This window comes from Aedes albopictus, chromosome 3 (assembly GCF_035046485.1).
Source record: "Aedes albopictus strain Foshan chromosome 3, AalbF5, whole genome shotgun sequence".
Taxonomy (NCBI): Eukaryota; Metazoa; Arthropoda; class Insecta; order Diptera; family Culicidae; genus Aedes; species Aedes albopictus.
Genome location: NC_085138.1, coordinates 388738212 through 388754621, shown reverse-complemented (window position 1 = coordinate 388754621; position 16410 = coordinate 388738212). Strand labels below are relative to the sequence as shown.

At 39.4% G+C, this 16410-nt stretch overlaps 1 protein-coding gene across 11 annotated transcripts in view; it reads right to left on the bottom strand.

Moving 5' to 3' along the window:
• The window catches only part of LOC109399662 (1-acylglycerol-3-phosphate O-acyltransferase Pnpla3), a 77101-nt gene that overhangs the window by 4015 nt on the left and 56676 nt on the right, over positions 1-16410 (bottom strand). For 4 of the 11 annotated variants that reach the window (XR_009998614.1, XM_062855948.1, XM_062855947.1 and 1 more), the window contains 5 exons: positions 8937-9586; positions 8435-8695; positions 7563-7668; positions 7137-7493; positions 6895-7015 (listed from right to left, as the gene is read on the bottom strand). Coding sequence is in view for 10 of the 11 variants with exons in the window: in XM_062855948.1 (XP_062711932.1) it covers positions 6895-7015; positions 7137-7493; positions 7563-7668; positions 8435-8695; positions 8937-9586 (1495 nt within the window). In the remaining variant the exon portion in view is untranslated. Of the gene's footprint in view, positions 1-6826; positions 7016-7136; positions 7669-8434; positions 8696-8936; positions 9587-16410 lie in introns of all 11 variants that reach the window. The other 7 variants (XM_062855950.1, XM_062855951.1, XM_029875391.2 and 4 more) reach the window with 5 other exon arrangements.

Sequence of the window (16410 nt, the reverse complement as noted above, 5' to 3'; positions counted from 1 at the left end):
GTGTCTTCGGCAAAATTGTTTGGTAGATCAAGGGCTTTCAGGATAATTATCGTTTGGTTCGAGTTTCTGCAGCTAGGTGGCGCTAGTTGCAATTTTTGCAAATTTTCCTGATATATATGAAAAACAAAATTTGTTAGCTCACTAGCACCACCTGTTGGTGGAATTTGGAACCAAAATATTCATCAACTGTAAGTCCTTGACCAGCTTAAGACGTCTGCTTGTCTCTGATATCACAGGATTAGCCCCCCTTAGTGTCCATTCGACCTTTTGTCCATTCGACCTTTTGTCCATTCGACCTTTTGTCCATTCGACCTTTTGTCCATTCGACCTTTTGTCCTTCGACCTTTTGTCCTTCGACCTTATGTCTTTCGACCTTTTGTCATAGATTCAACTTTATTGAAGTTTCGAAATTGGCTGGTGGCTCCAGCGATTTTGGTTTGACTCCGGTTTCCGTGGCTTAAAGCTCAATTCTAAACACTTGAAAGACGCGACACAAGACGGGACAGAACACTTATTTGTATTGCAACGATTATATAAAGTGGGATACTTAAAAATTACCTTCTTGAGTCGACCCGGATTGGACTGGATGTTTCCAATGTCTGACTAACTACATTGGTTACCAATCAGCAATCCTACCAAACACACGGTATTCGAATTCATAACTACCTACATATTACACTGACTATTTCAGTACCACCCTCACTTTCCTGTCCCTTGAAATAAGGCAATTCTTTTAGTTTTAACTGTCGATTTAAGTCTTATGAGTCACGGTGTCTACTCATAAGACAAAATCAAACTCACTGAGTTTTCAAGGTTTTTCCAGAGTGGAATTTTGAAAATTCATAATTCAAATGATATTTGAGTTAGATTTACATACTTTTCAAAAACTCAAAAATTAGTGAAAATTTTAAGGTAAAATGCGCAAGTTTCCACCTTATAAATACCACCAAATAGCTGAATTCTTCAAAGTACCTTTTTTGCTAAGCTTTTATTTTTTTCCCAGAATTTGTTTAGGTTAATTGCAAGAAACTTATTTGACAAATCTACCGAAAATTTATTTTAGTAAGAAAAAATCATCCTCTCTACTCTTCTTGGCGTAACGTCCTCACTGGGACAAAGCCTGCTTCTCAGTGTTCAATGAGCACTTCCACAGTTATTAACTGAGAGCTTCCTCTGCCAATGACCATTTTGCATGTGTATATCGTGTGGCAGGCACGAAGATACTCTATGCCCAAGGGGAAATTTCCTTTACGAAAATATCCTGGACCGACCGGGAATCGAACCCGTCACCCTCAGCATGGTCATGCTGAATACCCGTGCGTTTACCGCCTCGGCTATATGGAAAAAAAAAACATCCTAAAACTCTAAAGATCAGAAAAAAAACATTCAGGAAGTCCAGTTTTGAAACTGGACTCGATGTCTGTTGTGCTAGTGGTTTAGTAATGTAAAATCCAATGAAAAAGTGGAAATCACAATAGCACAATAGCAATTAAAAAAAATACTGGTGATACCAATTGAATATTTTGGCTATTCCAATGAATACTTCCAAACAGTTTTTTCGGTGTTTTTTCTGGACTTCTGAGTGTTGTTCTTGTGATTCTTAGCAGAGTTTCTTCCAGAATTTCTGCAGGAGTTTTTCACGGGGTCTCTGCTGGAGTACCTCCCGGGATTTTTTTTCAGAGATTTTCCCAAGTTTCTCAATGGACTCTTTCGCGTGGATCACTGCAAGAAGTGCGGTGAGCAACTAAGAGGAATAGCCGGGAAAAAACCTCGGAAAGAAATCACGGGAAGAACTCTATGAGAAATAGCTCCTGCAGAAATCCCAAAAGGCATTAAAAACTTAGAAGAAAGCCCAGGATAAATTCAGACAACTCTGAGCGATATCCCAGGACCAACGCCGGAAGGAATGTTCTGAGAGAACCGGGGGAAAGTCCAAGAGAAATCTTAGATGAAACTTTAAAAAACATCCCGCAAGAATCTTTAAGAAATATTCCAGCTGAAACACCTGTAAAAATTCTAAGCAAAACTCTGAAGAAAGCTCACGGAATTTTATTTTTTTTTTATTTTTTTTAACAAATTACTTTTTAAGAAATCCTTGCAGGAGCTCTAGTAAAAATCCCATAAATAACTCCTGCACCAACTCTGGAAGAAATCCCGGAAATATGTACTTGAGAAGTTCCATAAGAAACACTGAAAGGAATCACGAAAGATCTTTAAAAAAAAATTCCGAAAGAATCTTTAGGAGAAATTCTGTGAAAACATCTGCGATATATCTTGAGACACTCTTGTGTAGTTCATTAGTCATGGAAGAAATCCCGCGAAAATATCTTCTGGTAAAACGCAGGAGGAATTTCGAGAAAAGTCTACGAGGGACTCTGGGAGCAATACCAAAAAAAAACATCTAGTAGAAACTCTAGAAGAAAAATCCTCGTGAAAAACTCCAGTAGAAATCGGTACGAATTTAGGAATTTCTGAAGTTTCTTAAGGAAAAAAATGTTTGAATCTTGAAAAATGTCAGTAGGGATCCGAAAAAATCTCCGGAAAGAATTCAAAAAAGAATACCAAAAAAATTTTTTATGGAAAAATGCGGAAGGAATTCTGTGAGAAATCCTAGGAGCCATTCCAACAGGTATTTCTAAAATAGTTCTAGAAATAAACCCCGACAGAATTTTTGGAAAAAAGTCATTGTAACGTTATTTCTGGATTGATTTCAACTACCAGATACATATCAACAAACTCTGAGGTACTCTACTTCTGACTAGATCTACAAGTACTAATGCCTGGTTTAGATTGTTCATTTGAAATGAACATCTGACTTGCATGACATGATCAATCGAATTGAATGACGTGTTTAGACTGAGCAAATAACTTGGGTGCCCACTTGCATGCTCTTTAATGCATCTCAGTGATCTCAGTTAAAGCAAGTGTTTATTTTGTTCATCTCGTGCGGTACGTAAACAAACTGAATTGAATTCATCTTGTTTGACAGATGAATTGAATTTAACTCACATGGATCGCGGGTTTGGGAATGATTTCGTTTGACTTGAATGAAAAAGTTCAGCATGTCCAACTTTCGTTCAAGTCAAGTGAGTTGCTCAAGTGAGATGAATTGTGGTGTTTACACGTTCAATTCGCATTTAATTGGGAACTCTCCATTGACTTGAATCAAGTCACTTGCACCATGTAAACCAGGCATAACGTTCACTACTTGTTCATGTTTTATTTTATTTTATTTTTTATCGGTGTGCAATTTCCCTGAGTATTCAAAATAGTCCCTGAGTATTCCAGATTCTTCCCTGATAAAAAAATTCCCTGAGAATTCCCGGGTTTCCAGGTTATTCCAGGTAGTAGACATTCTGAATGCAATTGAAATGCCTAGATGAATTGCTATAAAAAAGACTGATCAAACCCTTGGAAGAGTCCTTCTTCCGCAGTTAACTAGAAGAACGTCTAGAGGAATTCCTGGGAGATAATATTGAATTTTTTTTAACATTTTCTTACTAGAGTCCTTACATGTATTCATCAGCAAACTTCTTCAGGGTGGGTTCCATCCCGAAATCCCTGCAAAAATTCCTCATGATTTAATTTTCAAAGTTTCCACTAGCCCTAGCCCTCATCTAGCCCAAGTAACATTTTAAGGCTAAAAAGTCTTGTAAGGGTTTCCCGAGCCGCCGTAAAATCTAATACTTTGTATTTTAGTTTTATGATGGTAATAAGAACCTCTTCAAGTCTACTTGAGTAAAAATGTTACTTGGGAGGGTTCCTGTCAACAGATTACCCCGATGATTTTACGGAAATAATCTAGGAATTCTAAGGAAATTCTTTTAGAATATTCTTATGGTAAATCACTCTGAAAATTCTACCCGTACTCCGGGCAAATTCGTATTAAAGTCCCTTTAGTAGTTTTTGAAGAGTTGCACCGACAGATGGGATGCCTAAGAAATATTTGTAAAGGAGTTGTTGAAAACAAATTTGATTTTCTGCAACTTCTTTAAAACACAATAAAGATTTGTATCATATCTATAAAAAATTATGCAGTAGTTTTTAAGAATAACAAGTTTTTTACGGAATTTTTAAAGTAATCGAGTAGTGATTTACATAACAATTCAAAGAAAATTCGTTAAGCAGCCTTATTAGAAACTGCTTAGCAATTTTCACCAGCAATATCCATCAATGTGTCTACAGATTTTTTCATTTATTTTTTTATCAAATGTGCAGGCATACTTAAAGAAATATCTTTAAAGTTATTAAAGAATTGAACTCGTTTTTTCTTGTTTTTTTTTTATTTTCTAAGGAGTCGTTAAGGACACCGAAATGTATTTCCTTCCGTTTAAGGGCATTTTAGCCTAAAACACGAATAAAATGCCCCTTTTGTATCAATATTTTCTAATGTGAATGAGGTTTTTCCAATTTTGATAAGGATACATGAAAAAACCTTATTTTCTTCAGAAAAAAATATAACTTGAAAACGGTTTGTTGGATTGAAATGATGTCTTCGAAAACGTTTAGGATATTTGAAAGGATTTTAGAACGAAAAATACACTGAGAGTAATGATGATGATGAACCTGGGCTTGTTAGGGGAATATCTGTAAATAAAAAGAAAATCGGGTTAAGTACGGTTCCTTTGAATTCCACTAAGAATTTGCATCCTTTGACAGATACGTATTTCGACCTCAACTGTAAGGTCGTCTTCAGTGTCTTGTACTTGACTCGACTCAAGTCGAGACGACCTTACAGTTGAGGTCGAAATACGTATCTGTCAAAGGATGCAAATTCTTAGTGGAATTCAAAGGAACCGTACTTAACCCGATTTTCTTTTTATTTACACTGAGAAGAATATTAATCACGCATCTATGTCCGTGGATCTATGGCTTTCTAGATAAGTTCCATATTGAATTATTACTGAAACATATTGTCAAAGGCTCAAAGGCTTCAGGATACGACCATAGGTTCCAATTACGTGACATTTCATGGGGTTTAAAACAGTTTTGAGGAATTTCAAGGGATTCCACTGATTTAAAAGGGGCATTAGGGCAGTTTCATGTTGGTCTCTGGGGTATTTTGCGGGGTTTCAATGACATTTGAAGGAGTTTCTGAAGCGTTGTAGGGGTTTGAGGGGTATATCAGGAGTGGTTTAAGGAGTCTTTTTGGTGTTTCAGTGTTTAAGTGCAATTAAGGGCCGTTTCAAGGGGTTTAAGTTGGATTAACGCGTATTTTAGAGGCTGCTAGTGTATTTTGAGGCAGTATCATGGGGATTCAAGGCGTTCCAATAATGAGGTTTAGTTTCATGGGGCTAGCGGCCCCAGCGTTTCAAGGAATTTGAGAGGTGGTTAAGAAGGATCTCAGGGGACATTCATGACGTTTTTCAAGCGAGACTTGAGGAGAGGGTTTTAAGTTCCCTGTAACCTATCAAGTATCAACGCCTAACTCCCTTGAAACCCCCAGAAATGCTCTAAAAAATATCTATAAAAACTTTTTAACACCTTTTGAACAAAACGAGTATATAAGCCTTGGAAGTCCAGGGAAGTTTCATGGAGGTTTCAGCACAGAAAACAGTCATCTATGTTCAAAAAAAAACTTTGTTGAAAACTTGTGTTAAGTATCAAAGCGTATGCTACTTGGATGAAACCTTCCTGAAACTCCCTTGAGCTTCCTGAAGCCTTCTGCAATACCTTTGAAGCCCTAAAACGCCTCTAAAATCTTTTGAAATCCCCTGAAACATCTTTGAAAAAAATGTGTGGAAAACTATCTGTTAAGTAACAACTGAGGGGCCCAGAATCAAAGCGGTGTAAGTGACCATTTTTTTCGATTTTGAGCTAAGCATATAAAAAAATTCTGCAGATTTCAAGCTTTCAGGAACTTTTTTAAGATTATTTTTACGACGATTAGAAAAATTATATTTTTTTAAATTTCTTTGTATTTGTGAATTTTAATTTGATGCAAATTCTTCAAACAGAAAAACTACAATAAATCGTAGAAAATTTGGTCGATTTTGAAACTCGATACATTTTTACGGGTTGAAAAATTGGTGAAAAACTTTAAACCTCATTTACTCGAAAGTGGTTTTTTGTCACTTACATTCCTTCGATTCTAACCCCCTCAATTCTCAACTATAAAAAAAAAGATTAATAAACTCTTTAGAAAACTCCCGATATTCCCCTAGAAATCTTTTGAAACACGCTGTAGCCCCTGAGAAGACCTTCAACTTCCCACGTCAATCTGTCCTGAAGACTCTAACACGCCAAGTACAGTAGACGTTCGACAACTGAAAGAAGTTAATGTTTGACTTATCGAATGAAATTCGACAACTGTAGCAACCGACAGACGTCAAATAACTGTCAATTGTCACATGCAGCCAATCGCTGTTGACGAGTTAGTTTGACGGATTGCGGTGCGATAACTGTAAAACTAATTCACTTATCACAGCTTATCACTAAGAGAAATTTCTGTTTCAAAGCTTTGCAGTTGAAGGGTTTGCACCGAGTGAATTTCTATTGTTATCAGGATTTTGAGATTGGTTAGATTAGAGGTTCAAATCTGAAATCGGACGCATTCAAGGGTCTTACCTAGAGACACGGTCATCTTTACTCAAGAGAATTCACGCATTTTTTTCTTCTTTTCCAGAAAATCTTTGGTTTGTGGGTTTTGAACCCAATGTCTATTTAAAGTGTTAAAACAATCTACTGATAAAATCGAACCCAAATAAATATTATTCCCCATACAAAACCCAAAGCAAATCAAACCCAACTAGCTAAGCACACTACCAAACACTACTACCCCAACACACGACTATGGAAATGAACTTGGATGAAAATGAGGACATACACACTGGCTCATCGACGACGTCCAACTATGGGCTTTGGGCGTGGGTATATCTGCGGACCGGGCCATACCTGGCTGTGTCGTTTCCCAATCGTTGTCGTACTCCAGCTGTTGGTTCACCTCCCGTTCCTGGACCGTCTGCAGTGCCGGGCTGCCATCGTCCGTCATGTCGAAAATCTCCGTTACCTTAACCTGCGATAAGTTCGTATTAGAAAACACATATCATTCGGTTCTTCCCCCGGCCAGCTCGCCAAGGAAATCACCCATAGGCCCGGGCTCAAACACAGGAAGCGCTGCACAAGTGCACACTCACCTTATTGTCGGCATCCAGGTAGTAGTACGCATACATGGCCTCGTGATGGGAGGTGGCCTGCAGAATGTGATCGAACGTATCGTAATCCGGGTGGTCCGGATGATCCGGATGGTCTTCGTCACCTCCCTCGCGGTCAGTCCGACCGAACTCGCGAATCTCAACTAGTTCACTTTCGGCGGTAACAAGAGCACCACCACCCGGTATAACAACCAATTCGTTCCCTCCGTCAACCCGCACGTCCACCAGAGACCCCACAGAGGCCCGGTGGCTTAGCCGCTTGGTGCGGGTGCCCACCAGTTTCGCTCCCCAGCCGGAATACTCCGTAAAGGCCACCTTGCACTCCAAGCTGGCTGTCATCTGTATCGAGGGAAGTTGCACAGTTTGCAATAAGTTCATAACAGAGGTTAGCATTGTATCATGGAGTACCTGGTGCTCGCGGCGGATTCGCTGCAAAATTGCGTTCAGCGTTTTGAGGGCGAACTTACTGACGGACCAGAGCTGACTGCCGATCGTGGGAGTCGCTACCAGGAGTCTGAAACGAAATTGGCAAAACGAAGGGGGAATTGGCTTGGTGAGAGCGTGACTTTGAGGTGATATAGTGGAACCCACACTACTGGAGAAATGGAGAATTTGTTAGGTGATGTATTATTTACAGCGATTCGTCCGAGAGAGTTCGTCGATTGTATCTTACTTTAAGGGACGCACTTTACAAGCCCATATTGTCGTGGTTCTTCACTAGTTTTACGAAGCCCTAAAATTCACCAGAATGAAACCATCACAAAAACTTAGATTCTTGGCAGTAATTTGAAAAATTCTTTCAATTTTATAGATGGGAAGTTTAATTATGTTGACAATGGAGCTTTTTTTGAACATTTTTCGCCAATTTTTATACACCTTTATAAACACTCTGCATTTAAGTCCCTATAAAAACTAAATTAGACCGACAGTTCCGTGGCATCACGCGTACACCATGGCTCTTTGTGGTTGCAGAGAACCTTAAAGCACTTAGTATCTTGATTTCCATGTCCATTGAAGTTCGTGAATTCTAAACAAAATCTTTCAGTTCAGTTTTTCATTCGACACATTTGGTTGCATTCTCATAAAAGATGAAGAATCTAAAATGTGGACTATGATATATTATATAACAATAACTTATGCATTCTTACCGTCACCAACCAAAAAAAAACAACCTTCACCGAAGCACCAACGAATGTATTCGAACCCACACTCCAACGGTACACACACAGAGAGAACTGGTTCGCTCTTCGGCAAACCACACATCGAAGTGTAACCCTTACCGTCTCAACCGTGTCTCTAGTGCCAGAAGCATCGGATCCATTTCTGGTTCCAGCCTCGCCGCAGTGTATACATTGACCGTAGATCTTCCGGCACTTCCCACCAGTGCCAGTGCTCGCTGCTGCCGTGTCCGGCATTTGCCGCAGCGGGCGTTCACCGGTCCACCTAAATGATCACCATCGGTGCTGCCAGTCGAGGGGCAGACGATGTTCCCTAGAACCTTGTACCGGAATTGGCGCCGTTCGACACGTTCGCCAACGGCACTGCCGAAGGGTCTCATGGTTAGTAAACGAGGAAGCAACTACGGGGTTTATTAACATTCACACTGACACTGATTTTTTGGACAATTGAACACAGGTCTACAAGCTGGCAGCACTGCTTTTTGTTCAACTCGTGGAGCCCAAATTGAATGGACTTTTTTGTTTGGAAACCAAATGGGACACGTGACATGTCGTCCGAAACACACGAACACATACAAACAATGAAATGACAATCAACACTCACTTGCTAAGCGTAGCGACCATGATGTCCGCGGGCAGCGTGGCCGGAAGTGACAATGCCTTCAGCAGTCTCGCTCCTCGGTGTCGGAACACCCAGTTCATCAGTCCTTTGTTGGCCTCCTCGATGTACGTCTGGAAAACGGTCAGCACCGTGTCGGGCATGCTGCCGTCCAGGGCGTTCTGCCGGTGTTCGTTGCACTCCTTGCACTCGCTGCACTCCGGATCGTACTCCTCCAGGAGCTGATCCTCGAGCTGTGTCGGCTGATCGGCCAGCGAAAAGGTCGACTGCACCGAGAGGCACCGGGTGCAACTGATCAGATTGTTGCGATGCAGGAAGTTCAACGCGTCGTCAAAGCCCTGCTGGCAGAACGAGGACAGGATTTCCGGCCGCGGGGGAAACAGGATCCGTCCGAAGCGGTTCATGTTCTGCTTGGACAGCTCGATGCTGGTGTTGGCCCAATTGACGTGGAACATCTGGGAGCTGTTGTCGCGGGGGCAGATGTCCGACTCGCCGCAGAAGGGGCTCACGGTGACGGTGTTTTCGTCCAGGGTGGGCAGATTGTCCGAGAAGGCTCCGTCCATGTAGCGTACGCCGTGGAAGCGGGGCGGCAGAATGCCGGAAAATACCGGGATGAAGCACGCGCAGAGCAGGGCCTGGAAGAAGGAAAGGGGAGGGATATGCGTTAGAAGCGAACATATAATGGACTGGTAAGTTAGCAACAATGGACTTTAAAGAACAGACTTCGCAGTTGAAATCCTAGATACGGTGATACTCCTTCGGGTAGCTGTTCGCAAGATAATCTTGAGGCTTTTCAAGACGAAACCTTTTCCAAAGAGCATTCTGTAGACTCGAACAGACAGAAGACTGCAGTAAGGTTAGCTGAAAAAGTACTTACTAAAGCCTGTTCTTCTAATACCGCTGCGTCTCCAATAAGAAAAAGTCTCCACAGTAGTACTCCGGAAGACAAAACTGCATGATTGAAGTGTGGAGGCATTCCGGCCTTCACCACTGCTTTTTAGCTTTGACTAATGAACGTCACATCGATTCGCAGTAGCTCCCATGCTTCTACCCTATGGTTCGGTCGCTGTTCGCAGCTCCAGTAGGAAACTGGAGATTTCGGGAGGTAGTCGAAACTACAAAAAGTTACTGTGAGAGTTCTTTCAGAAATTTCTTGAAAATGCATTCAAAAATAATTCTGGGAATGTTTCCAGAGGTTCTTCTGAAAATTCTACTAGCTGTTCCTGCAAGAATTGTTTCAGTTACTTCTCTGGAATCAACTCTTCCAGAAGTTCCTCCGTGAGTTCTTTTAAGAGTTCTTCACATGCTTCACTAATAATTATTCTAGAAATTCTTCAGGGAGTTCTTTCTGAAGTTTTTTGGAAATTATTCCAAAAGTTCCTCGAAACGTTCTTCAAGGAGTAGTTCTAGAAATTCTTTCGGGAGTTCCTCAGAAAATTCTTGCCGATTTTTTCAGAGAGATTCGTTTTTCAATATTTTGCCAGGAGTTCTTCTGAATGAATAAATTTCTTAAGGTTTTATGAGATTTTTTCTGAAGTTCCTTCAATTCAATTCATAAACTCTTCAGAAAATTCTTCCAGAAATGTTTCCGGGAATTTTCGAAATATCCGTTCGACAATCTTACCAATATTTCTTGAAAAAGATCCACAAGAAGTTCCTTAAAGTTACTACAAAATGATGCTACGGGAATTCATCCAGATGATTTCCTGATTTTCTTTTAGAAGTTCTTCCAAGAATTCTGAAAATTCTACTAGAAATTTATTCGGAAATTATTTGAATTGTTTCTGAAATTCTTCCGGGAGTTCTTCCTGAAGTTTTATGAAAGTTATTCCAGAAGCTCCTTAAGAAGTTCTGTAAACAGTAATTCTAGGAATTCTTTCGGGAGTTCCTCCAGAAATCCTTGCCAAATTTTTTTGAAAATTCTTCAGGAAGTTCTTGTGAAAATTATTCCGGAAGTTCATGTGAGAATTTAGGTTTTTTAGTATTTTGCCTGGAGTTTTTCTATATATTTTTCCAGCAAATTTCTGAAGGTTTTATGACATTTTTCTGAAGTTTTCACTAGTGTAAATTACATGAATACTCCAGAAAATTGTTCCAGATATACCTCTGGGTATTTTTCAAAATATTCGTTCGAGAATCCTGAAAATTCTTTCAGATATTCTTGCAAAAGTACTTCCGGGAGTTCTATCAGGATTTCTTCAAAAAAAAGCAGATGTTCACTAAAACTTTTTTTTATCTGTATTAACGCGATTTTTAGCCCTGGGGACTAACGCTTTACTTCCCTTCCGAAGGAAGAACTCACATTTTGCGAGTTTGTCGGGAGTGGGATTCGATCCCAGGTCCTCGGCGTGATAGTCACGTGCTTTAACCATCACACCAGGTCCGCTCCTTCGCTAAAACTTTAACCAAATGTTCCTTCGGGAATTCTTTCAGATGTTCTTCTTGATTTTCTTTTAAAAGTTCCGCAAGGGATTCTAAAAATTCTACCAGAAATTTATAAGGAAATGCTATGTAAAATTGTTTCTGATTTGTTTCTTTCAGATATTGCTCTATAAAGTCATTGAGAAATTCTTCCGGAAGTTCTTTCTGTTCCGCTTGGATCCTCCAAAAAGTCTTTCATAAGTCAAATCAGGAATCCTTGCACAAGTTCCTCCAGGATATTTCTCATAATTTGTTTATACATTTTTTCCAGTTTAGTTCTCCTGAGATTTTTTCCAATACATTCTCCTAGATAAATACCTACTAGAAACTCAAATATTCCTCGAGGCTTCTTCCACACGTTTCGCTAATGATTCTTGTAGAAATTCTTCCGGAAGTTCTTCTTGAAGATTTTATTAAAGTTTTTCGTGAAACTCATCGAGAAATTCTTCAAGGAGTAGTTCTAAGAATTCTTTTGGGAGTTCCTCCGGAAATCCTTCCCGATTTTTTGTGAAAATTCTTCTGGAAGTACCTGTGAAAATTATTCCGGAGCTTCATATGAGAATTTTGTTTTTCAATATTTTGCCTGGAGTTCTTGTGGAGAAATCTCCAGCATATTTCTGAAGGTTTTATGAGATTTTTTTGAAGTTCCTACAAGTGCAAATTACACAAATTCTCCAGAAAATTGTTCTGGAAATTCCTCCGGGAATTTTTCGTAATATTCGTTCGAGAATCCTGGAAATACTTTCAGATATTCTTACAAAAGTTCTTCTGGGAGTTCTACCAGGATTTCTTCAAAACAATCTAGCAGAAGGTTTCTAAAACTTTTACCAAATGTTTCTTCGGGAATTCATTCTGATGTTCTTCTGGATTCTCCAGGAATCATTAAAATTTTGCAGAAATCGTTTTTGAAATTCTTCCAGATCTTCCTATATAAAGTCACCGAGAAAGGTTTTAAAAGATTTTTTTTGTAAATTACATTATTTCTACAAAAAAAAAGCCTTCGTTTCGTTATTATACCTTCCAGAATCCTAGGGTTTCTTCCAGATATTCTTGCAAAAGCTCTACCGGGAGTTTTACCAGAATTTCTTCAAAAAATTCTAGCAGAAGTTCGCTAAAACTTTTCGGGGAAATTCATTCTGATGTTCTTCTAGATTCTCATCTAGGAGTTCCTCCACACACTCAGTTGAGCTCGGCTAATTTTCATTCATTCTTTTGCCGAGATCCGCACAGCCGAGTGCTCGGCAATCGCAATTCAACTGAGATATCAGCAAAAAGTCAAGTTTATTCCTAGCAGCACCCATGGGTGCCGGTGTCATTAAAATCTAAACGTCAAGTGTTAATCCGAGATATCAGGAAATGAACTTTAACCGAGATCCGCATTTTGCTAGAAATTTATGCGAAAATTCTTTGGGAAATTGTTTCTGAAATTCTTCCAAAACTCCTCTTCATCATCGAGAAATTCTCCGGAAATTCTTGCCGAAGTTTTCTGAAAATTCTTCCGGAAGTTCCTTTGAAAATTATTCCGAAGGTTCATGCGGAAATTTTGTTTTTCAATATTTTACCAGGAATTCTTTTGTACATTTCTCCAGCAATCCATCGTAAATTACATGAATTTCCCAGAAAATGCTTCCAGAAATGCCTCCGGGAATTTTTCGTGATACTCGTTCGAGAATCCTGGAAATTGTTTCAGATATTCTTGCAAAAGTTCCTCTGAGAGTTCTATCAGGGTTTCTTCAAAAAATTGTACCAGAATTTCCTTAAAGTTTACGCCAAATGATCCTTAGAAGATTCATCAAGATGTTCTTCCGGATTACCTTCTAGGAGTTCCTCTAGAAATTCTAGAAAAGTTACGAAAAATATATACGGAAATTCGTTGCGAAATTGTTTCTGAAATTCTTCCAGAAGTCCATCTAGAAATTTTGCAAGAAATTCTTCCGAACTGAAAATCATCATGATTTGAAAAGTCTTCCGTATTTTCCCTTGGTTGCCGTCTACAAATCTCTTTCAAAAGTTTTTTTTTCTATAGGGTAACCAATATAATTTGGACCCCCATATATTTTGGACCCCCTGTGTCCTATTATCACAACTTACACAGGTTTAATGATGAGATGACGGAAATTTTTAGAATCATTCGATAAATAAGATCGCTCTGCACGGGCAGCAATCATTTCCTCACTGGAAATATCCGTATTTGCCTTGAAATTATTTTTTATCGATCTCGTCATCCGTGCGAGTTTCGCATCATGTTTACAAAAAAAGATTGCGGTGCTGAGGAAACTTGCAGATGTAAACAAAAACGTTTATCATTCTAGCGCATTAAATTCGCAAAGTTCGTCTAATCAGCCTTTGTCAATCAAGTAATTAGAATGTGATCCAGCATATTCAAGCGGCAAATTCTTCCAAAATAGTTTCAAACGAGTTTAAACACCGGGTGTCCAAAATATATACTGAAGAGCATCATCATTATGTGTAAATACCCTCTGAATCTGTTTGATTTTGAATCAAATCCAATTCAATGTCCTCTAGGGGTCCAAAATTCAACCGTTACCCTATTTATTCCGATTTTTTTTTCAATAGGGGTAGTTCATAAACCACGTAGACCAAATTTTGGCCATCTCAGACCCACCCCCCTCCCCCCTCGTACACTTTCGTCCATACAAAAAATTTGAAATGTGTATGGAGCGTAGACTTTGGCCAGACCCCCCTCCCCCCAAAAAGTCTACGTGGTTTATGAATGGTCCCATACATTCTTCCACAGAAATATCTAAGTTCCTCCGAAATTTTTTCCTAACGTTCCTCGGGACTTCTTCCACACGTTTCACTGATAGTTCTTCTACAAGTTTTTCCGAAAGTACTTCCTGAAGTTCGTTTAAAGTTCATCCAGAAGTTTCTCAAGAAGTTCGTCAATGAATAGTTCTAGGAATACTTTCAGGAGTTTCTTCAAAAAATCTTCTATGTCGATTTTTTTCCGAAAATAACTCCAGAAGTTTTTCCGCTTAACAAGTACTTCCGGAAGTGCTTCTTGAAGTTTGTTTTAAAGTTCATCCTAAAGTTTCTCAAAAAGCTCGTCAAGGAATACTTTCAGGAGTTTCTCCGTAAATTCTCGCAGTAACAGAATTCATCCATTCAAGTATTCATCAAGATGTTCCTCGTGGATTTTTAGAAATTCTTTAAGGAGAAACTTCAGAGAGTACAAACATGGCTTCCACAATCGCCGACTTGGACCCCTACTCACGTTTTCAAGAGCACCAATCTTGAAAATTCGTAAACAAATGCTCTCGATTTGGAAAAGCTGCCTCTTCTTGCAAGTGAGCAAAGCCAGGATAAACAAGTGCGGCTTGTTTCGATGCTTTGTTTGTCAGATAAAATTTGTATGCAAAATTGCAATCGGATTTGTAGATGTTTCACCTTAAGTTCATTCAAAAGTTCCTCCTTAAATTCTTTCAGAAGTGAATGGGGCACGTTCGGTGTAGTACTAGATTTGTAGTAATGAGCTGAATTTTAGTATGGTGAGAAGGTCAGTTCTCTGTTTCTGCAATGAAATGGTACATAAAGCGTGGGTATTATGATTCCTTGCCTAATTTGATGCTGTTTGAGCAAAACTCTGGATAACTATATTGTTTATGTTGCAAGAAATGGAGAAAACAACAACACTGTTGTCCAAAGTTTTGCTCAAACAGCATCAAATTAGGCTAGGAATCATAATACCCACGTTTTTTGTACCATTTCACTGCAGAAACGAAGAATTGACCTTCTCACCATACTAAAATTCAGCTCATTACTACAAATCTAGTACTACACCGATCTGTCCTATTGAATACTTGCAGCAGTTTTTCTGGTAAATCTTCAGAGCTTTGTTCCGGGAATTTTTGCAGGAATTGCTCTTCTTCCGAAAAAAATGCTAGAAGAATTTCGAGAAATTCTTCCCGATGTTCCTTCGGTATTTCATGCAACAGTTCATCTAGACTTCCCAGGCGCTCGACAGAATTTCTACCACCAGGAATTTATGCTGAAGTTCCTCCAGAAAGTTTCAGAAAAGTTTCTCGAGCTATTCCTCTAGAAGTTCCATCACAAATTCTTGCAGCAGTCCCTCCAAGAATTTCTTGTGAATACTTCTGCAGGAATTCCTCCTAAACAATCATTTGGAAGTTCCTCCAACAATTATCCAGAATATCCTTCACAACATCCTCAGAGGATTTCCTCCGGGAGTTTGCCAGAAACTCTTCAAAAGAATTGGGTAATTTTTGAAAACTTTGAAAAATCCTACAGCAATTCCTCTAAGGAAATCTTCCAAAGCTTCCTAGAGAATCGCGCCACTTGGGCGGCGGCTTCTATTTTCGTCTGTTTCCCGCTATAACTCTGTCAAATTTGAACCAATTGACACAATTTTTGGAATGCAGTGAGATAGGTATAGTATCTACCCGTGTACAACATTTCAAATGAATTGGTTTAAAATTGACTGAGTTATAGTGGAAAACAGACGAATATAGAAGCCACCGTCCAAGTGGCGCGATACCCTACGAGAATTCTCTCAGGATTTCCTCCAAAAACCCACTAGGATTTTTTTTCTACAATCCTTTAGAATTTCTTACAAGATTTTTTCTAAGAGTTCATCCAATAATTCCTCCAGTAATATTCCAATGACTGCTCTTGGTCTATAAAAACAGCATTTTCCATCGAATATTCTAGAACAAGTTTGATGCTCCGTATGACGCTTAGCTTGCCATCCACTGGGTACATTTCATAGCACCGTACCGCTGTAACAATTAAAGCTGCAGTACTAGAGCATATCAGGTGTGTGACTTAGCTTAGTCAAATTCTAGCCCGTACACGCACAAATACTTCTATTCAGAGATTGTGCTGGTTTTATATATTGTCGGGCCGCCACCAAACCGGACTTCGCACAATCAAGTCGCGACGCGACCTAACTCGCGACGTTTTTTTAATCATGTCAAATGTAGTGCGCATCCTTCCCGTTGTTGTTAGCAACACAGCGCACTAGATGCGAAATAGTTGCGACACTTGTGTGTGGACCAAG